This window comes from Stigmatopora nigra, unplaced genomic scaffold, assembly GCF_051989575.1.
Source record: "Stigmatopora nigra isolate UIUO_SnigA unplaced genomic scaffold, RoL_Snig_1.1 HiC_scaffold_25, whole genome shotgun sequence".
Classification (NCBI taxonomy): Eukaryota; Metazoa; Chordata; class Actinopteri; order Syngnathiformes; family Syngnathidae; genus Stigmatopora; species Stigmatopora nigra.
The window spans coordinates 805,775-829,033 of NW_027551604.1; the positions used below are offsets into that span (position 1 = coordinate 805,775).

The 23,259-nt window shown below is 39.0% G+C and overlaps 1 protein-coding gene across 1 annotated transcript in view; it reads left to right on the forward strand.

The window, feature by feature from the left end:
- Positions 1-312: 312 nt before the first annotated feature.
- LOC144192103 (PDZ domain-containing RING finger protein 4) overlaps positions 313-23,259 on the forward strand; it is a 46,431-nt gene continuing 23,484 nt past the window's right edge. The window contains exon 1 of the mRNA XM_077711147.1: positions 313-547. Within this exon, the coding sequence (XP_077567273.1) occupies positions 479-547 (69 nt within the window). The 5' untranslated portion in view covers positions 313-478. The remainder of the gene's footprint in view (positions 548-23,259) is intronic.

Here is a 23,259-nt window from a genome sequence, read left to right on the forward strand (position 1 = left end):
ACTTATAGAATCCACACCATGAACTAGTTTGACTTTTCAAATAGAAGCACAGAAATATTCCACCACATAACCCGTACGTTAGCCGTTAGCATCGCGCTGTAGAAATCCCCACCGAGCTCCTCTCACAAAAACGCCTCACTATCAACTGCGCGTCAGTCAGCTCTGACAAAAGTCCCCTCCTCCTAGTCCCCGCCCCCGCTCCCACATCCAGCCAATCACCGTCCCCCGAGCGCGCCGCTACATTATTCGGGGGAGGGTCTAGTTTCTCGGCCACAACTCCGGCGTGCCATCGCGGCACACGGCGGCGGATGCTGAAGCTGTGCACAAGTCCACCACCCAGAAAATGCCGACCGCCGAGTGAACGGATGAGAAACGGCGCGTTGCGGACCCTCCTGGACTCCCCCACCCCCCTTTCTCTCCCCCCCTCGTGTCCGTCACCGGGGAGAATCGGACGCCAACCGTTTTCACCACAACTATAATGGGCTGCAATCTGTGCACTTTACAGAAGCGAGAGGAACACTATAAGCTGTTGTATGACATTGCGCAGGTGAGATGCTGTTGATGTTTCTTTGCTGGGACGGGATTGGATGGGATGGGAATCGCCCAAAAAATGACAACAAAAGAGTATTTTTTTTGCTTTGCAGGGCAATAGTTGCGTTAGTCGAGTTGTAGTTCGTTCGTTTGTGTCCGACCCGAAGGATCAACTTTATTACTTATTTTTTAATGGACTAACACCCAATGATTTGGATTGTATTGGATAACTTTATTCAACGCGTATTCGGGAAATTTGGTTGAGACAGTAGCAAGAGGGTGAGAATACAGACAGTAAAATATATTTTAGATATAAATAAATAGGTAGTAAGTAAGTTAATAAATACATACATGAATAAATAAGCGTCTTGCCGAAGTATATATATATACATATACATGTACATACACATACATGTACATACACATACATTTACATACATACAAATACACATACATTTACATACATACAAATAAACATACATTTACATACATACAAATACACATTAATATACATACATACACACATATATACGTATACACATACATTTACATACATACAAATACACATTAATATACATACATACACACATATACGTATACACATACATTTACATAAATACACATACATATACATACATACACGTACACATATATACATACATACACGTACACATATATACATACATACACGTACACATATATACATACATACACGTACACATATATATATACATACATACACAAAATACACAAACACATACATATACATACATACACATACACATATACATAGATAGACATATACACATATACCCATACATATAAATATACATACATATATGTATATACATACATACACACACAAATGTATATATACAAATATCCATACACATATATGTACAGGCATTAGCACTGCTTAGGGTGCAGCAGTCTATTGCTGAAAGAGCTTTGGAGGGACTCCACAGACTCATGCAAGAGGTGGGAGTTGCTGTCCATGATGGACATGTCCCTAGAGTGTGGTGGTGAAATTGTTATGTCTTCATGGCTAGTCGAACTTTTTCTGATGAGGATAGCGTCCCCATTTGGTTTTACCGTGTGCGCGGTCAAAGGTCACTAGGGAATTATTTTGACGTTGAAAATCAATAGTTTTCAGTTATTATTATTTTCAGCGTGATATGGTGTAGCCTGTGATTTTTTAAAAGCTATTTTTAGCTGTTTTGCAGAATGGGGAATACTTTAGCTTGAGCATATCTAGCTAAAAATAAGGCTAGATTTTGATAAATTGACCATTTTTTTGACAATGTACTTGACTCATTTTCATATGTTGACGATTTTTGAATGAAACCCTTTTAGTTTCAGAAATATTGTTAGTTGTTTATTTGTTTTTACTTTATTCATCCAGTGTACCCAATCCGATATAATAGATGTATTTATTTAGTCAAAAGCTGCCCTAAAAATATATAATATAGAGTTTCAATGGGCTTTTGGTTCAAAAATTTAAACTCAACTTTCTCAACATATCTTATTAATTATTAACACGCTGAAGCTCTGCTACTCTCAATTTAAATTTATGTGTTCGTCCGTTTTAATTAACCGAAAGTTAATCAATGAATATTCTCTCCCCGCATGGGTATTAAGCATCGTTAATTACTTACAACCCAAATAGATTTGCTTTCATAATCCAACGGATGAAAAAGATGCGTATTCAGACTCCAAAAACTTCAAAATTTACAAATTTAGCTAAAAAATAAGTAACTTTACAACTTTTTCGTCAAAAAAATTGACATTTTTATAGCATCTACCGCCATTTCTTGACGTAAACCCCCCCCAAAAATGGAAATTTTACGTCACATTTCACAAATACTTTGACATACACTTAGCTTCTCTAGCTAATTATTAGCTCTCCGCTAGTACAGTGTTCCCTCGGTTATCGCGGTTAATGGGGACCGGGACCACCCGCAATAAGTGAATTTCCGCCAAATAGGGATTCCCCTTCAAAAATGCTTAATTTGAATTTAATTAAAAAAAAATGTTAATTTAAACAAATTTTTTTTTTTTTTTTTTACATTTTTTTACCCCCCTGTATACAGTACACCATATAGAATACGGGTAAAGAGAGTGAAATTCATGTTATAACAAAAAAATCTGTAAAATATGTTGTTTCAATGTAATATTTGTATTAGTTTTGTTTTTTGGAGAAAAAAACATTGAAACAACATATTTGACAGTTTTTTGTTATAACATGAATTTCACTCTCTCTACCCGTATGTACTGTATACAGGGGGTCAAAAAAATGAAATAAAAAATTGTAAAAAAAAATTCAAAAATTTTTTTTCAAATTTTTTTTTTTATTAAATTCAAATTAAGCATTTTTGAAGGGTAATCCCTACTTCGCGGAAATTCACTTATCGCGGGTGGTCCCGGGTAGAGAGTGAAATTTATATTATAACAAAAAAAACTGTAAAATATGTTGTTTCATTGTAATATTTATATATTTTTTTCTTCCAAAAAAAATCCACGAAGCTCTGAGTCCGCAGTAGCTGAACCACGAAGTAGCGAGGGAACACTGTATACATTCTAGTACGCATCCTCCACCTCTACCGGCTCTCAGTAGCGGTGTTCAAGTGTCAGGCTAATAACTGTGAAGCGCCCCATTCCTTCGCCGACTCCCCCTCATAACGCCCGTCTTCACGCCGCCGTGATCACGGCTCTCATTAGCCGTTTTCTACAGCCGCCCCGTGCATTAATTAGACCTGGAAAATGTCCTGTGTGAAGCCTCGTCGTCGTGAGTGGTTGCGGAGGCGGAAAACAAAAGAAAGCTTAACCGCTACTGCCGTGCGTTTTTTGCGTTGCAACTTGATATGCTGGCAAACTCGGGCCAATAGCGGCTATTGTTGTTCACTTTGGGAGTTTGCGCTAAACTAATATGTGCGAAAATACAGTAATTCTAGTCTTGGAACTTTTTGGGAGCCTTTTTTTGTGCGTTTCACAAAGAGAGGAACTGACTTGGATGATGAAAGAACGTCACTGAAGAATGCAATGTGGAGCCACCTTGCTTTTACCTTTCATTTGTCTGTCATGTGTGTCAAAGATGCGGCCCGCGGGCCGAATATGGCCCACCGGAGCATTTTGTGCGGCCCGGGAAAGTCAAACATGAGTGCCGACTTTGTGTTTTAGGATCAAATTCAAATGATAAATGTAGATGTATATTAAATTTCTATAAAGATCTATTAAAAAATGGAATTGTAAAGGGATTTTGATCCAGTTCTTTTAATGCATTTATTAAAAAAATCTAAATATTATATCTAAAATGGTCTGAAGTATATTAAATTTCCTGATTTCCCCTTTTAAATCAATAATTGTCATTTTTTATCAAATTTTTCTGTGTTTTTAGGTCAAAAATAATTTTGTAAAATCTAAAAATATATTTTAAAAAATGCTAAAATAAACATTGTTTTAGATCTATAAAAAACGGAATATTCGGGGCTTTTAATCCAGTTCTTTTAATCCCTTCATAAAAATAAATAAAAATAAATATTATATCTAAAATTGTAAAATTTCCGGATTTTCCCCCTTTTTAATAAATAATTGTCATTTTTAATCCATTTTTTTCACTTTTTAGGTCAAATATCATTTTGTAAAATCTAAAAATATATTTAAAAAAAATGCTAAAATAAACATTGTTTTAGATCTCTAAAAAACGGAATATTCAGGGCTTTTAATTCAGTTCTTTTAATCCATTTATAAAACAAAAAATCTAAATATTATATCTAAAATGGTCTAAAGTGTCCCGCAAACCAACCCCGAGTCTTACAATCAGATTCTCGAAACCCAAGCATTCTCAGAACAGATTCAATTGTCCACAGCAAGGAACTCCATCTTCTAAAACCAGCCCTCAACTCGAAGCAGAGGCTTTTTTACTCCAAAATCCACTTGCTATCAGAGTCTTTATCCCTCGCATGGAGCCAGCTTTGGGCCTCCCAGTGGGCGATGGGAGAGAAGATGCCGACGCGGTGACTCCCGTCTAATGCGGCTCAGCGTATCAGCGGGTGGACAGACCGACCGGGCCGATCCAGATCCGTTGCCTACTCAGCCTAACGGTGTTAATCCCCATTGGCGCTCCGCCACAAAGGACTATACTTGCTAGCACACCTCGTCGAGGATTCCCGACACCCTTAAGGCGTAAGGATGCAATGATTCATCCCGCCTTCATTTCCTTTGTCCTATTTTGATGACAACATAGAGCAAGGGTGTCAGACTCGGGTTGGTTGGCGGACGGCGTTAACGTCAACTCGATTTTATGAGGGCCGGACCATTTTTGATAGAATATTTAGATTTTTTTTTTTATAAATGGATTAAAAGAACTGGATTGAAAGCCCTGAATATTCTGTTTTTTTATAGATCTAAAACAATGTTTATTTTAGCGTTTTTTTGTATATTTTTAGATTTCACAAAATGATTTTTGAACTAAAAACACAGAAAATAATGCATTAAAAAAGGATAATTTTTGATTTAAAAGGGGGAAAATCAGGAAACTTTGAATTTGATAAAAAAAAAAACTGTAAATATTCCCTATATAGATATACTCTTCATTTAAATTTGATCAAAAAACATTAAAAATTCCCTAGATAGATATAACCTTCATTTGAATTTGATCAAAAAAACTGTAACTATCCCCTACACATGTATCATCATCATTTGAATTTGATCAAAAAACAATAAATATACCCTACACATATATCATCGTGTATTTGATCAAAAAACAGTATAAATAAATTAATTAATTATTCCCTACACACATCATCTTCATTTGAATTTGATAAAAAAAAAAACAGAAAGTCATCACTCATGATTACCTTTATCGGGCCACACAAAATGACTTGGTGGCCCCGATTTGGCCCGCGGGCCACCACTTTGACACCAATCCACCCATCTGTATTATACACCAACACACACAAAAAAGTACATATGACTGAGTTGAATATTTGAATACAAATAAGGCCAATGTGGTTTTGCCGGCCGGTGTCACATCAGCGTGACCGAGCGCCGCTTGATTTGGGGCGCCGGATTGGGTCACGCCGCTTGCTTTTCCGCCGCCATCCTTCCTCTTCCTCGCCGTCTGTAGACAATTTTTATTTTTTACGAGCCACCACCCCCCACCACTCCAGCACCCCCCACCTCCTGCCCCCGCCCACTTTCTATTTCTCCACACTTCCCATTCCCTCACGGCCGACGAGCACTGGGAGATTTATGACCCCTCGGGCTTCTTTCCCGTTGTCTACCCTGGCTTTTCAAGAACGTGGGTGTTCCGCATCCACCTTTTCGCCAAATCCCCGTCTCGGCGGGAGGCCATCTTTTATTTACGGTGTGAGATCAGATTTCTAGCATCGACATGGATGGAGACGCGATGTTTTGTCAGGCTTGGACGAACGTGGGGGGGTCGGTAAAGACAGAGTTTTTGTTAGATTGCTAGATTTCAACCAAAAAAATATTTGGTGTCGCCATATTTTGGTAGAAACGGTTATGTTTTGCTGAGGATTGTTTTCCACCGCGAACTTGATTGGTTCTTTGGAGGAAGGGCAGTAGTATTTTAGGATTTTAAAGTATTTTCTCGCATATAGGCCGTATTTGTCGCTCAAAAAATGATGACTGTTTTGAGGGTAAGGCTTATATGCGCATAAATTAGACTTGACATGCACGAAACTGCATGGTGACATAGACGAAATGGCATTTTGGAAGGCAATGTGGCCGATATGGTCATTTTTTTTAAATATACAAATATGGAGGGGAAAATTGTGAATCAGGGGGCGGGTTATACGAGGGAAATTGAAAAATTCAATGGTTTTAAGGTGATTTTAAGCCTAATAAGCAAGTAAAAATACAGTACTTGTCCTGATACGATATTTAACTCCATACTAAGTATTGAAATTCAACCTAAAATGCTCTTGACATATTTATTATTGCTTTTTGTTTATTTGATTTTGCTAAAAAATAAGTGCCAGAAATTTGTTGTCATAGTACAAATCAGAGTTTTCATTAGTACAATTTAGAGTATTGTTTTGCATTAGTAAAATTTAGAGTATTGTTTTTTATTTTGCTGGATAATGTAAAAAAATAGTTTTTCATGATGTATCAAAAAAATGTTTTTAGCAGTATTTTTATCGAGTTCAATATATTTCTCTCGTCATAATAGTTGATAAAAGTTACATATTAAATATAATACACTAAAAAGCTGTTTACCTATTAAACTATTTTGCCTTCTTGACCATAATGAAACTAGATTACCGGTTAAAAATTGATTTTTTTAATCAAAAAGTCAGTTTTCACACTTGAGATTTTGCGGAAAAAAAGGGGTCGTCTTATATTCGGGCAATGCGGTAATACCATCATCACAAAAAATATTGGTATGAGAAAACTTCAAAACAACCTAATCAATCAAAAAATCAAAGTGAGTGTTTTTCAGTAAAAACATAAATAGTTCATATAAAAAATTCAATTCTTAAACATTGCACAATCTAAGACATCGCACATTGTTATTGAAAGACTTAAAACTTAAAAACATCTTGATTTTTTTTCCACTTTTCAACAAAAAAACAACATCTTACTACAGAAGAGAACTGCCATTATCGACCCGACTTGGACGGCTTGACACGGTCAGCCAGACTTTTTACAGCTTTATTTTCGCTGTCACGTTAGCTAACAAAGTGCCTAGCAGATTCACTGTCTACTCCTGAATGGCTTTATCACACACACAGTGTTTTTTTTTGGTGTGTGTTCAAGCACCCCCATATCCAGAGTGTGTGTCGTTTTGGGTCCTAATTAGCAGGTTGCCAGATGTTGGTAAGAGATGCAAAATGCTAATTTTCATCACGTTTGATGACCCGCAATGTCTTTTTTATCGTAAAAGTTGCTTCCGTCAGAATTTTTTTGTGCTCTCGGAACTTAAGTATACGTGAGGGGTCATTTATATTTTTGACTCGCTAGCCGTTTTGCATTTTTGCATTGCTGGTTGTTAGAAGTCTTATTAGTCAAGCAGAGCACCCCTCGTATGCGTTGTGGAAATAAATGAGAGGCGGATTCGTGACTCCATGAGGTGTAACAACCACTGCGTGTGAATGAGACACCCGCGGATGGATATTCTATGGAAATTAATTTCAGAAAAGCAATTAACTGTGGAAAAAAAGGACTTTTCATGTTTTTTTTGGGTTGTTTGGGACAGTGGAGAAGTGGTTAGCATTTTTGGACTGACGGTGGTGGGTCGTGGGTTTGATTCTGGGTCTCTGGGTACTCTGGTTTCCTCACATATTACTTAAACATCTATGCTTTTTTTGCTTGGGCCAGTGCTGAAGTGGTTAGCATGTTCGGCCTGACGGTGGTGGGTCGTGGGTTTGATCCCGGGTTGGGTCTAATCGTGTGGGGTTTGCATGGTCTACCTGGGGTTTTGTGGGGTTTCTCTGGGTACTCTGGTTTCTTCATATATTACAGAAACATCTATGCTAAGCTAGCTGGTTGAAGAGGCTAAATTGCCTAAGGCTCAGGCATTTTTGTTGTTGCTTGGGCGAGTGGTTAAGTGGTTCGCATGTTTGGCCTGACGGTGGTGGGGTCGTGGGTTTGATCTCGGGTCAGTCCTAATGGTGTGGAGTTTGCATGGTCTCTCTGGGGTTGTGTGGGTTTTCTCTGGGGACTCTGGTTTCCTCACATATTATAAAAACATGCATGGTAGGCTAGCTAGTTAAACATGCTAAATTGCTTAAAGCTAGCTAGCTATGATTGGTTGTCCCTTGGATTGTCATGGCCTGTGATTGGCTGACCACTAATGTTGGCCTCACAGTTCTAGGGTTGTATGTTCGATTCTGCGATTGGCTGACCACTAATGACGGCATTGCAGTTCTAGGGTTGTGGGTTCGATCCCAGGTCGGTTTGCATCTTCTCCCTGGGCTTGTGTTGGTTTCCTCCTACAACCCAAAACATATATGCTAAGCTAGCTGGTTAAATACTCTAATTTGCCCAACCCTAGCTATGATTGGTTGTCTTTTGTCTCCTTGTGCCCTGTGATTGGCTAGCCACCCATTCAGGGTGTCTCCTATAGTTCCCTGGGATATACTCCAGCACCCCCGCGACCCCTGTGAGAATAAGTCCTTTGGAAAATGAATGTTTATTGCCTATATGAATAGTTGTCATTGTAAACATACCCAAAAGCTATGAAAGGATTTTGTTTAAAACGTTTAGTGACAGAAACGAAAACCAAGCGCGACTGGCTTTTTTCGTATGTCGGGAAAAAAATGTGAATGGTGCATCTGTGCGTGAGAGTCAAGATGATTGTTTTCTCCGAAGTTGCGACAGACGCCAAAAGGTCCGACGGGGATTGTGCGAACCTGCTGTTTGCTCAGATGTCACCGCTGGTGGTGGCCATGTTTGTGCTGTAATGGATAGGCCGACATTGGCTAAAAGATTCAGAGGCGAAACCCGACTGTCGTCGTTTAAGGTGGCCTTCACATGCGGGAGAATAGCAGTTTTTTTTTCTGTTTGTCATCTTTAAAGATGGCCTCAGAGGAAAATATGAATATTACAAACCCGGTAATGTGCTCGTTAGTAGTGGTGGGATTTGTTATGTTTTGGCTTTGTTTTAAGTAACAAACTCATGATTGACAGCAGCCCTGAAAAAAATATGTATCTGTATATAAATGTGTATATATGTATCTGTATATATATGTGTATATATATCTGTATGTGTGTGTGGTTGCCCGGACGTTTGGTCACCGGGCGTATGGTCGCCGGACGTTTGGTCGCCCGGACGTTTGGTCGCCGGACGGTTGGTCGCCGGGCGTTTGGTCGCCCGGACGGTTGGTCGCCCGGACGTTTGGTCGCCCGGACGTGTGGTCGCCCGGACGTTTGGTCGCCGGAAGTTTGGTCGCCGGGCGTTTGGTCGCCCGGACGTTTGGTCGCCCGGACGGTTGGTCGCCCAGACGTTTGGTCGCCGGGCGTTTGCTCTCCGGACGTTTGGTCGCCCGGACGTTTGGTCGCCCGGACGTTTGGTCGCCCGGACGGTTGGTCGCCGGACGTTTGGTCGCCGGACGTTTGCTCTCCGGGCGTTTGGTCGCCCGGACGTTTGGTCCCCGGTTTTTGGTCGCCGGTTTTTGGTCGCCGGTCAAATAGTGACAGAGAGTTTACTGTTGAAACCAGCTCTCAAAATTATATTCATTATTGAGAGTTTAATATCTAAGTAATGTTTAATATCTAAGTACATATGACCGCCAACCAAAAGTGACCAAAAGACCGGCGACCAAACGTCCGAGCACCGAATAAATTATGATATATTCGAACTTAAGTAGTAAACATTGATCCGCGGTTCTAATTGTTCAGCAAAAAGGCTTCGTCGGAGTAAATGTCGTAAAATAGACGGCGGTCAGCTCAAACAAACCGATTTACGATGAGTAAGCTACGCTTGACGAGGGTGCCGTATTTGACCACGTCAATTCCAAGTCTCCCCGCTAACGTCATTACATATTTCATAGTCTAATCGTCCCTAGAATTGAAAAGCAAACTAAAATGCAGCAGACGGAAACTCGAACCGAAACCAGAAAGCCCAGAAGTCAATATTTTTTTATGATTATTATTATTTTTTTATCAGCAGGCCCACTAAATCTTAGCGCCGAGGGGATTGAAGAGGAGAGCTAATGATGAATTGACCTTTTCCCTTTCATCCTTTTCTTATCTCAATGAAACCCGACTGACCTTTTCAGACACTCGTCAAGTCTATCGGCCATTTTTCCCAAGCTATATTCTTTCATGCCTCCGCTACTTGGGTTAGCATACCTGTCAACTTATGTTTTTATACATTTTTCCCCGATCTTTCCCTATTCCTTATGCCACAGGTGTCCAAGTGGCGGCCTGGGGGCCAAATCTGGTCCGCCGCATCATTTTGTGTGGCCCGGGAAAGTCAATTATGAGTGGCGACTTTCTGTTTTAGGTTTAAATTAAAATGAAGAGTATAGATGGATATTAAATTTTCTAATTTCCCCCTTTTAAATCAATAATTGTCATTTTTTAGTCATTTTTTTCTGTGTTTTAGTTCAAAAATCGTGTTCTAAAAATATATTTTAAAAAAAGCTAAAATTTACATTGTTTTAGATCTTTAAAAAACTGAATATTCAGGGTTTTTAATCCAGTTCTTTTAATCCATTTATAAAAAAAAAAAACATATCTAAAATAATCCGATGTATATTCAATTTCCATATTTTCCCCCTTTTAAATCAACAATCATCATTTTTCAATCCATTTTTCTGTGTTTTTAGTTTAAAAATAATTTTGTAAAATCTAAAAAAATATTTCAAAAAAAGCCAAAATAAACATTATTACAATATTCAGGGTATTTAATCCATTTATTAAAAAAAAATCTTAATATTATATCTAACATAGTCCGATTTATATTAAATTTCCTGATATTCCCCCTTTTAAATCAACAATTATCATTTTTAATCATTTTTTCTGTGTTTTTAGTTCAAAAATAATTTTGTAAAATCTAAAAACATATATAAAAAAAGCTAAAATAAACATTGTTTTAGATCTCGATGTGTTCAGACCACCATAAGTGTTTTTCTTCTTTCCGAATAAATAACCATCTTTCTTGTCGACATATCTGCAACTGGCGATATATATATATATTTTGCTTCCATATACTGTGGCGACCCCCCCCCCCCCTCCTCCACTACCTCTCACCCCCCCCCCCCCCCAAAGGTGTAAGATATCAGCTTCAACATCTGCGCTGACATTTAGAGAAATAGGGCGGCGTCAGGCAAGGTGGCGCTAGCGTGATATACGCTCGATAAAGAGATAAAGAGTGCACGGCTGAGCGTGGCGGCCACACTCTTTCTCTTCTTCCATGGCTTTTACTTTTATTCCACCTAGCTGTCAAAGTGTGCGTTGCGGGTGAACCAGGTGTCATGCCAGAGGTGGCGGGGTGCCGGGTGTCACTCTGCAGGTCGGCAACCTTCCCCTGAAACTCGTGTTATCGTCTCAACCTGACAGAAATTTGATGAGAAGGCCCACATGTACTTGTCTTAGAGTTAACTTGAGTTTGGTTTATTTATTAAGGGATAGCACCAATTAATGAACATATCCTATTCAAAATAATGAGTATAATAATAATAATCGGATACAAGCTTTGTCATCATCATCAACAACAAGAGAATAATTGTCATGGTAGTCAAATGTTTGGTCGCCTGGACGTTTGGTCACCCGGGTACGTTTGGTCGCGTGGAGGTTTGGTCACCCAGACGTTTGGTCGACCGGACGTTTGGTCGGCCGGGGACGTTTGGTCGCGTGGACGTTTGGTCACCCGGACGTTTGGTCGCCCGACGTTTGATCACCGGACGTTTGGTCCCCGGTCTTTTGTACGCCAGTCAAATGGTGACAGAGAGTTTACTGTATTTGGAACTAGCTCTCAACAAGAGTTTAATATCTAAATATCTAGTGCTCATTCATGAGAGAGAGGTTAATATCTAAGTACTGTTTAATATCTAAGTACTGTTGAAACCAGCTCTCAAAATTATATTCACAAGAGTTTAATATCTAAATATCTACTGTCGATTTTCGACAGAGTTTAATATCTAAGTACTGTTTAATATCTAAGTACTGTTTAATATCTAAGTACTGTTTAATATCTAAGTACTGTTTAATATCTAAGTACTGTTTAATATCTTGTTGAGACCTAACAGACTTAGATATTAAACTCTCCCTCTTAGATACTAAACTCTCTCTCATGAATATAATTTTGAGAGCTGGTTTCAACAGTAAACACTTTGTCACATTAAGACCGGGCGACCAAAAGATCGGCGACCAAACGTCCGGGCGACCAAATGTCCAAGCAACACAGTGTGACCATCGAATGACAACAATCCCCCTCAATGCGTTATAATTCTTCTCTCTTACCTAACACACTTACCAATTTCCTTCTAAATCCCAAATTCGCCTTTCAATTTGAGTCTCCTTAAACAGTAAATGTCCCATAGTGAAACCCATCAAAGCTACAAAACCCTGAAAAAAAAACAACAACAACAAATGAATCAAACCATTTGTGTTTAGCCTGGCTGCCTTGCCAATTATACCCGCACACAAAGCTAAAGGTCAAAGTTCAACGTACACGGTGGGTGGGTGGATGAACGTCATGGACTACAGTTGTTGCGCTTTTAATGAGCCGCATTTCCACCGAGAGCCTCACAATGGCTACCCGAAAACAGCCATTGTCACTTGAGATCAATTCCGCTACCGATAACGTCGGCGTCTGGACGTTAATTGATTTGCGGTCTCGTCTATTGAAACGCTCCGTCTCGTAAATGTCGCTTTGATTAGAAGCACAAGCAAGGTGACACCTTCAACATTACACCCCGAGTTGTGATTGGACGATTTTTTTTACACCTCGACAGCGTGTTGTGATACAGTGGCACGCAGAAGTTCGCAATGGGAAACGGATGCAATTTAACCAAAGGTCGGAATGACGATTTGTGTTTTCTCACCCCCGCGGCGCCGTAGTCAAACCCGCCACCTCCCACGCCAGCCAGATTCTCCCACTGAGTCAAGCTGGTAGAGCGATAGCAGAGCGGACACTAAAATTAACTTACCGTATTTTCACGACTATAAGGCGCACTTAAAAGTTTTAAATTTTCTCCAAAATAGACAGTGCGCCTTATAATCCAGTGCGCCTTATATATGGAAGAAAACAGAAAACTAAAAACGAAAAACCACCCCTGTCGGATATTAAAAAAACACAAACGCCTGAACTGAACTACTACTACTGTTAAATATGCAGATGCCATCTTAGTTTACAAAATCTTCCATCATATAGCTCCTCCCCCACTGCACGATTTTATCCAAAACATCAACAATGGCTGGCTCTAGAGGTGACTGTAAAGTAGTGAGTGATTCATACCTGGAAGTCAATAGCAATGACCGTATTTTCACCACTATAAGGCGCACTTAAAAGTCTGAAATTGTCTCCAAAATGGACAGTGCGCCTTATAATACAGTGCGCCTTATATATGGGGAAAAAAGCATTCATTGAGAGAGCGCCTTGTAATGCGGTGCGCCTTATAGTCGTGAAAATACGGTATTTTTCCCTATTAGGAGTAAAAAAACATGCATGCTAAGCTAATCGGATGCTAAAATTGTCTGTTGTTAGGTATGGGTCTACATTCCAGGGCCATAATATTAGGAACGCCAATTTAAGATCTTCATTGTGCCATGTAGGCGGTCAAGTGAAGGAGTGGTCAGTGTGTCGGCCTCACAGTTTTACAGTCGAGGGTTCGATCCTAGGTTGGTCTTCACTATTTGGAGTTTGCATGTTCTCCCAGGGCTTGTGGAGGGTTTTCTCCAGGTACTCCGGCTAGAACATAGATGTCAAAGTGGCGGCCCGGGGGCCAAATCTGGCCCGCCGCATCATTTTGTATGGCCCGGGAAAGTAAAACATGAGTGACTTTCTGTTTTAGGATCAAAATGAAGAGTATAGATGTATATTAAATGTCATGATTTCCCCCTTTTGGATTAATAATTGTCATTTTTTAATCGTTTTTTTCATTTTTTAGTTCAAGAATCATTTTGTAAAATCTGAAAATATATTTAAAAAAAGCTAAAATAAATATTGTTTTAGATCTATAAAAAACGTAATATTCAGGGCTTTTAATCCAATTCTTTTAGTCCATTTATAAAAAAAAAATCTAAATATTTTATCTAAAATGGTCCAACCTACATAAAATCAAGTTGACGTTAAAGCGGCCCGCCAACCAACCCGAGTCTGACACCCTAAAACCTAAAGTCGGCACTCATGATTGACTTTCCCGGGCCAGACAAAATGATACAGCGTGCCAGATTTGGCCCCCGGGCCGCCACTTTGCCACCTGTAGCCTACAGCTTTGAAAACTGGAAGGCAAAGAGTAAGGCAGACTGCGACATGGGTGGAGGGCATCTGTTTAGGTTTTTCTCCATAATTTTGCGAGCTCAATTGCTTGGCAACAGTGCGTCTAACAATTTTGCCATTCGGAAACAGCCTGTGAACAGAAACAATTAGCCGGACTAATAAAATACCAACCATATTGCGTGCGAAAATGAAGCCGTGTTCAAAAAAATCCAAACGCTCGCCGAAATGTATCGTGACAAACGCTAATTGGTCCCTAACAGCGACGGGGCAACCTGTTAAAAAACCCCGCTCACATCTGGTATGCCGATTTTCCTCACTGACGGTTTTGCACATTTAATTCTCTGCCAAATGGCTACATTTAGCATTGAAGCATGACAGCTCAGTGGGCGGGGCTTGAGGGGAGGGGGGTGGTCCTTATGGATGCGCTATGATGAGTTTGGGGATGTTGTTAAGCTTTTTGCACAGTGGTGGAAAGACACACTTGTGGGATGAGGGAGTCCATCAAGGACGAAGACTTTAGTCATTGTAGGGCATGTGTGTCAAAGTGGCGGCCCGCGGGCCAAATGTGGTCCGTCGGATCATTTTGTGTGGCCCGGGAAAGTCAATCATGACAATGAGTGGCGATTTTCTGTTTTAGGATCAAATTCCAATGATGTATATTGATGTATAATACATTTCCGGATTTTCCCCCTTTTAATTCAATAATTGTAGTTTTTTAAAACATTTTTCTGCATTTTTAGTTCAAAAATCATTTTGTAAAATCGAAAAATATATTTTAAAAAAATCTCAAATAAACATTGTTTTAGATCTATAAAAAAACATAATATTCAGGGCTTTTAATCCAGTTTTTTAAATCCATTTATTAAAATAAAATCTAAATATGATATATAAATTTCCTGATTTTACCCTTTTAAATCAATCATTGTCATTTTTTAATCCATTTTTTTCAGTTTTTAGTTCAAAAATTATCTTGTAAAATCTAAAAAGATATTTAAAAAAAAGCTAAAATAAATACTGTCTTAGATCTATAAAAAACTGAATATTCAGGGCTTCTAATCCAGTTCTTTTAATCCATTTATAAAATGAAAAAAAAAATGTAAATGTACTCCCTATCAAAACCATGAATATGGAGGTTAAAAATTGTGAATCAGGAGGCGGCTATACAAGAGAAATTGCAAAAAAAAAAAGAAAATTGGAACACAAGATGGAACATTCAAGCCTTAGCTTACTACAAACAGAAATATAGAAAATAGGGTTGAATATCAGAAAAAAAATAGCCAAAGTTCCTTCCCGCTCTTTGGCTTAAAACTGTAGTACATAGACCCCCTGAACATACTTCCTTAGAGTGTAAATTGATGAAATAAAGTTGACCCAGACCTAAGCCTGGAGGAATTTGAGGGTAGCGCAGTGTAGTAGCTCGCGTGTGAACGGTTATGTCAATATCCCAAACAATTCTGGGCATTTTTGTCAAGGGGTGCGTACTTAGCGTAGCGATGCAACAGCCTGTGGTTATTGTCAATAATTCTCCATAACAGATTTTATTGTGCGAAGTTTCATAAGTAAAAAAAAAATGCCGTATTTTTTCGCGTATTTGCCACCTTTAAATTTGCTTTTGAAATCTATGTTGAATTTTATAATTTCCCTGATTTATAATTTTGAGTCTTTTTGCGTTTAATGCAATATAGGCTATAATTTTTTCTCTATATTGAAATACATTGTCTTGCATTATGGTGTTTCGTGCTTTTTTAAATTTATGCGCATATAAGCCGCACCCTTAAAATCGCCTTAAAATCAAAGTTGAAATTTACAACTTCACAATTTTGAGTTTTTTTCACATTTCATGCAAGATACATTGTATATTTTTTCTATGTTTTGAAATAAATTAGTGTGTCGGCGCTATGGCGTTTTGTGCATGTTAAGTTTAATTTATGCGCATATAAGCCGCACCCTTAAAATCGCCTTAAAATCAAAATCTCAGTTATCATCTTTTTTAGCGACAATTACGGCAAGTAAATACGATAGCGGTACATTTTGTAGACGGACTGCAGTACAGAACAGAACCCCCCACCCCCCAAGATTCATTCCAGCACTGAGGAAGTGTGAGTGTGAAGGATGTTCCCCAAGGAGCGAGGTTATTTCCACACTGTCTGTAAGTCTTTGCTCAAGAGCGATGGAAACGTAGCGGGGCTATAAAAGGTGTTTTGGCATCTTGGCAAAGGAACACAGGAGCCACACTTGGACACCGTCCCAGACACAAAGCCAACAACAACAACAACAACGTGTCAAATAGGATCTTTGGTGTTGTGTCAGCGCCCCAAAAGATCTCAGTTCGCCAGAGAAGGAAGGCGTACTAAAACTTAGCTTCTCACATTTTTTTGCCCCAAACATATTCCGCTATTGATTAAGACGGTTTGAAATAGTCAGTGTATAAAAATGGGAGTTGTGTGATTGATTGCGTCTGTGCTACTGCTTTCCTTAGACCACATGTGTCAAAGTGGCGGCCCGGGGGCCACATTTGGCCCGCTGCAACATTTTGTGCGGTCTGAGAAAATCAATGATGAGTGCTGACTTTCTGTTTTAGGATCAAATTAAATGATAGATGTAGATTACATTTCTTGATTTTCACCCTTTTAAATTAATAAATGTCATTTTTTAATCATTTTTTTAGTTTTTAGTTCAAAAATTATTTCGTAAAATCTAAAAATATGATCTGTTTTCCACTTTAATATGGAACATAATTTAAAAGATGGTTTCCTTTTGAAGTGAAAAACAAATTATTAAATAAATTATTTTCTCTTAAGAAAAAAAATATGTAAAAAATTGAATATTTAGGGTTTTTAATCTAGTTCTTTGAATCCATTTATAAAAAATATATATCTAAAATAGTCCAATGTATATAAAAGTTCCTGATTTTCCCCCTTTTAAATAAATTTTTGTCATTTTTAATCCATTTTTTTTGTTTTTAGCTAAAAAAAATCCTTTAGTCAAATCTAAATATATGTATAAAAAAAGCTCAAATAAACATTGTTTTAGATCTAAAAAAAAAAAACAGAATATCAAGGGTTTTTAATCCAGTTCTTTTACTCCATTTATAAAAAAAAAACAACCTAAATATTCTATCTAAAATAGTCCGGCCCACATGAAATGGAGTTTGAATGCGGCCCGCGAGCCAACCCGAGTTTGACACCCTTGTTGTAGACCAAAGACGCCTCCAAGGAGAACATATGCGGCTGAATCGAGCCGGTGTCAGCTCGGCGGTCAATAGCCGTCCATTTATCGCAGCTAATCGCAAAAAAAGCCACATAAATCGGCGGAGGTCAGCGGGATTGACGTGGCGACCACTCACGGTCAAACTAGTTGACGTGCTAGTGACATTAATAGACTAACACTCGAGACTCCCCTAACATTATCCCGTCTTGTCATTCTCCAGTCCTCGTTTTTCTGTGGGAGGACGTCGCAATCGATGGAAAAGGACGTCCAGCGAGACCTCCATCAAGCGGCGTTTACTTGCTAAAAACAGAGCGTCAATTGTCCGCTGCACAAATTCATTAGCATGGCTGTGAATTTTTAATACATGTAGATTTATCCAGTCGTGGTAATTTAGTCCTGCGATGTGTGACTTGCTTTTCAAAACAACTGGGCAGCTGTGTTGCAATCTTTAAGGACACGATAGGCTAAAAACTGGTGTCAAAGTAGCGGCCCGGGGCCCAAATGTGGCCCGCCGCATCATTTTGTGCGGCCCGGGAAAGTCAATGATGAGTGCCGACTTTCTGTTTTAGGATGAAATTAAAATGATAGATATATACATATACATATATATATATATATATATATATATATATATATATATATATATATATATATATATATATATATATATATATATATATATATATATATATATATATATATATATATATATATATATATATATATATATATATATATCCTGATTTCCCCCCTTATATAATATACAGGGTTTTTAATACAGTTCTTTTAATCCATTTATTAAAAATAAAATCTAAATATTATATCCGAAATGCTTAAATTTCCCGATTTTCCCCTTTTTAAATCAATCATTGTCATGTTTTAATCGTTTTTTTCTGTTTTTAGTTCAAAAATCATTCTGTATAAACTAAAGATATATTTTAAAAAAGCTAAAATAAACATTGTTTTAGATCTATAAAAAATAACTGAATATTCAGGGATTTTAATCCAGTTCTTTTAATCCATTTATTTAAAAAAAGTATCTAAATAGTACATCTAAAATGGTTAAATTTCCTGATTTCCCCCTTTTTAAATCAATCATTGTCATTTTTTAACCCATTTTTTCTGTTTTTAGTTCAAAAATAATTTTGCAAAATCTAAAAATATATATAAAAAAAATCTCAAATAAACATTGTTTTAGATCTATAAAAAACTGAATATTCAAGTCTTTTAATCCAGTTCTTTTAATCCATTTATTAAAAAAAAATCAAAATATTCTATCTAAAATGGTCCTGCCAAGATGAAATCAAGTTGACGTTAAAGCACCCCGCAAACCAACGTGATTCCGACACCCTAGTGTCTGATTCTAGCATTTCTTCAAATCCACATGGAGCTAGCAATCATCCCTGCCAAGCGACCACCACAACTCTCAAAAACTTGCCAAAAATATCCCCGTAACAAAAGCCCGACTTGCACTTTTTGCCTTACCCCGCCGTGAGCCCTCATGCCGACCTTCCTCCAACTGGCAGCTTCTAGTCTAGTTATTTTCCCCCCAAAAAACAGTGGAAGGATTCAAGCTTAGCGGGTTGCCAGATCTTTAAAAGATGTATTCTTCTCGGTGTTGTCATGGCGTTGAAATGGAAAAGCAAAACTTTTAGAGTCTTGAAAGTGAGTCGTAGTGGATAGATGGATGGAGGTATTTACGAGAGTCCTCCAGATCTACAATCTCGTTGTAAAGTCAATGGTATAAGAGCATAAGGATTGATTGTATTGATCGCTGTAGTCCATTACAATGGAATATATGACCACAGTGAGGAAAACCTGTAAACTTTAAAGTGGCTGTAAACTTACTAATGGAAACTTCATCTTGTTGTGTGTTGGCGAGTATCATTGTTTTCTTTCTGTGGGCTTTTTGAAACAAAAACTCTTTCCACATTTTGACTGAAAACCTTTTGACGGTCTTTTTTTTAATTTTTAAGAGTCCTAGGGTAATCATTTTTGCAATGTCTTGTAATTGTTGAATTCCCCCAGAAAAAATACACGATACAGTAAGCCGCGATAAACGAGGGATTACTGTAATGATATTTAAAGTACACCAATAATAACAACAAACAAACTGACAAATTATCAATAAATCAGAACTCAAGTTGAGTAAAAATCAATAAACAAGAACTCGAGTGGAGTATGGTGACAACTCTTAGGAAGAAACTGTCTTTGAGTCTGTTTGTCTTGGCTGTGATGGTCCTGTAGCGCCTGCTAGAGGCCAGACTGTTGTCTGTATACTTGTTGAAATCATATCAAAATGCAGTTTTGCGTCTATTAGCACAATATGTTCATGAATGCATTTTCGGAGAATCGATCTATCGTAACGCGTCCATTTTTTAGCAGATTTTCTTGTCAGTGCCAGGAAATTAAGAGCTTTTTACCCTTTAGGATGATACGCTCGACTAAGTCGCCAATTAAAAGGTTGAAAGGGAGTTTTTGTGCTTTTCGGCATGCCATCTTGCTACAGGATGCTAATAAATTAGCTATTCTGTACGGCTATGAATGTTTCATATTGAAGACACAATTTGGCAGACATTTTCTACAGATGTGAATGCATCTATAGTTATTATTTTTTGTTAATTATGAAGAAAAAATCCATCTGTCGTCAATTTGTCCAAAAATTTTAACTTTCCGAGCGATTTCATCAAATAAAAATAAATAAATATCCTGGCGCTTTTCAAGATTGTTGACTTGAGTTGCCCAATCAAAGCGCTTCTGATGTAATCACTTTCTGTCTAATAAATAAATAAAGGGTTTCTTCTCATCCTCATCTTCCTCCTCCTCCTCCTCCTCATCATCCTCTGTTCCGAAAGCGTAATCAGGACACAGCACGAAACCGCCAATTTCCGTCCCACTTGCCTTTTGTTTATCGACTGCGCGACCCGCCTGAAATTTGTAGCGTGTCGAGCGCGAGGAAACAAGACCGCCGTTGCGCCCCCCCGAGGAACCCAACGGGGTGCCTGGAGCTGATTGATTACGCCGGTGATCACTCTCGGAAGATAACGTCCTTCTTTTTTAATGGCGCATTGTAGCACTGCTTGTTACCGGGGACCAGATCGAGGACAGGCGCTTCGTCAATGTCTACTTGTGCGAAGTTTGGATATTTGAAAACACTTAGCGCTTCGTTTTTTTTTTTTTTTTTTGGTGCTCGGATGTTTGGTCGCCCGGACGTTTGGCCGCCCGGACATTTGGTCGTGTGGAGGTTTGGTCGCTCGGACATTTGGTCGCTCGGACATTTGGTCGACCGGATGTTTGGTCATCCGGATGTTTGGTCGCCGGACGTTTGGTCGCCCGGACGTTTGGTCGCCCGGACGTTTGGTCGCCCGGACGTTTGGTCGCCCGGACGTTTGGTCGCCCGGACGTTTGGTCGCCGGACGTTTGGTCGCCCGGCTGTTTGGTCGCCGGACGTTTGGTCGCCGGACGTTTGGTCGCCGGACGTTTGGTCGCCGGACGTTTGGTCGCCGGACGTTTGGTCGCCGGACGTTTGGTCGCCGGACGTTTGGTCGCCGGACGTTTGGTCGCCGGACGTTTGGTCGCCGGACGTTTGGTCGCCGGACGTTTGGTCGCCGGACGTTTGGTCGCCGGACGTTTGGTCGCCGGACGTTTGGTCGCCGGACGTTTGGTCGCCGGACGTTTGGTCGCCGGACGTTTGGTCGCCGGACGTTTGGTCGCCGGACGTTTGGTCGCCGGACGTTTGGTCGCCGGACGTTTGGTCGCCGGACGTTAGGTCGCCGGACGTTTGGTCGCCCGGACGTTTGGTCGCCCGGACGTTTGGTCACATATGTTCATTGGTTCATTAAATTAATTATTATTCATAGCTTAATAATGGGAATTGCAATCATTAATAAGGGAACAATTGATAGGTATTTAATTCTGCGAATCTTTAAAAAAAACTTTTGCGTTTACGTTTTGATGATTCGCCGTTGGAAGGACGCCGTATTGGGCAAACTTGTCTTTGTTGTGTTTCAGCAATTCATAGGCACGTGTGTAAACAGTGCTTATCCGCTTTTAATTGCCTCATCTGCCAGTATCAGCGTAAAGCAATAAAAGGGGATCATCCGCTGATTTCCCCAAGTCTGCACTCGCTCGGGCCACTGCCAGGCAGGCCACCGTCCCCAAATGACGTTGGCGGCGACTCATTCGCCATCTGCCGTATTGGCTCGTCAACCTCGTGGGATTTTTTAAAGATGGTGGGATTAACAAAGAACTTTTGCATATCTTGTGTACTGGGAATTTTAAGAGCTTGTGTGGCACATTTAGATTTTACAATCTGGATAAGTACATCAGCACCGACGCCCCTTTTTTTGCTAATTAGCAGTACAGTCATACCTTGAGATATGAGCATCATGTAGTCTGGTATCGAGCTTGTATGTGAATTTACTTGTATCTCAAATCTTTTTTTCCATAGAAATGAACTAAATACAGCGGAATCTTGAGATACGAGCTTAATTTGTCGTGGAACTGAGCTCGTATGTCGATTTACTTGTAACTCAAATTAAGGTTTCCCATAAGAATGAACTCAAAACAAATTAATTTGTTCAAAAAATAGAATCGCCATCTATTAACAAAGTAACAAATAACTAGTGGTTTAATAGTACTAAATTGTGTTTAATAGTACTAAATTGTGTTTAATAGTACTAAATTGTGTTTAATAGAACTAAATTGTGTTTAATAGTACTAAATTGTGTTTAATAGTACTCAAATTTGTTTACTAGTACTCATGAGTTTAATAATACTTAAATGTGTTTAATAGTACTCAATTGTGTTTAATGGTACTAAAATGTGTTTAACAGTACTAAAATGTGTTTAGTAGTACTAAAATTAGATGCTCGTATATCAAAATTTATCTCTTATCTCAAGTCAAATAGTTCCCCGAAATTGTCCTCGTATCTCAAATTGTGTTGGGACACTCGTATGTCAAGGTGTGACTGTAATTAAGAAAGAAATGGCCGCCACTTTTTTGCCACTAATTAGATTTCCTTCCTGCGTTCCACATTAAAAGCCGATGCAAAATGGCAGCCGAGATCTTTTCTAGTTAAAGTGTAGAGATTAAAGAAGGATGTGGAAATTTCCCCAACAAATGTGTCCCGCTTGTGCCATTAACCTTGAGCAAGCTTATTAACTTGGCACTCCCCCACTAGTTGATATCCGCTAGTATAAGATTTCCCAATCCGACAATTCTCCTTCATTGAGCAATAAGCTATTCGTGACGACCGATTGGAACGTTGTTGGCGGCCAGACACTCGTGAATAGATTTGCTTACAAATGTCTCTACTTTGGATGTCCTCGTCCTCGTCGTCAAACCTGGCCTTCCTGGCAGTTTTTCCCCATTCTATGTGGGAAATGAGTGTTGAATCTGCATAGGAAAATGTATGATGTGATTGGATGATTGGTCGTAACTGTTTTTTGGTTAACTACTGATTTTTTTTGCATATAAGCCGCCTCCACGTGTAAGCCGTACTTATAAAATGGCCTTAAAATCAATGAATTTGACAATTTCCCTCGTATAAGCCGCCCCTGATTGACAATTTTCCCCTCCATATTCATGATTTTGATAGGGAGTA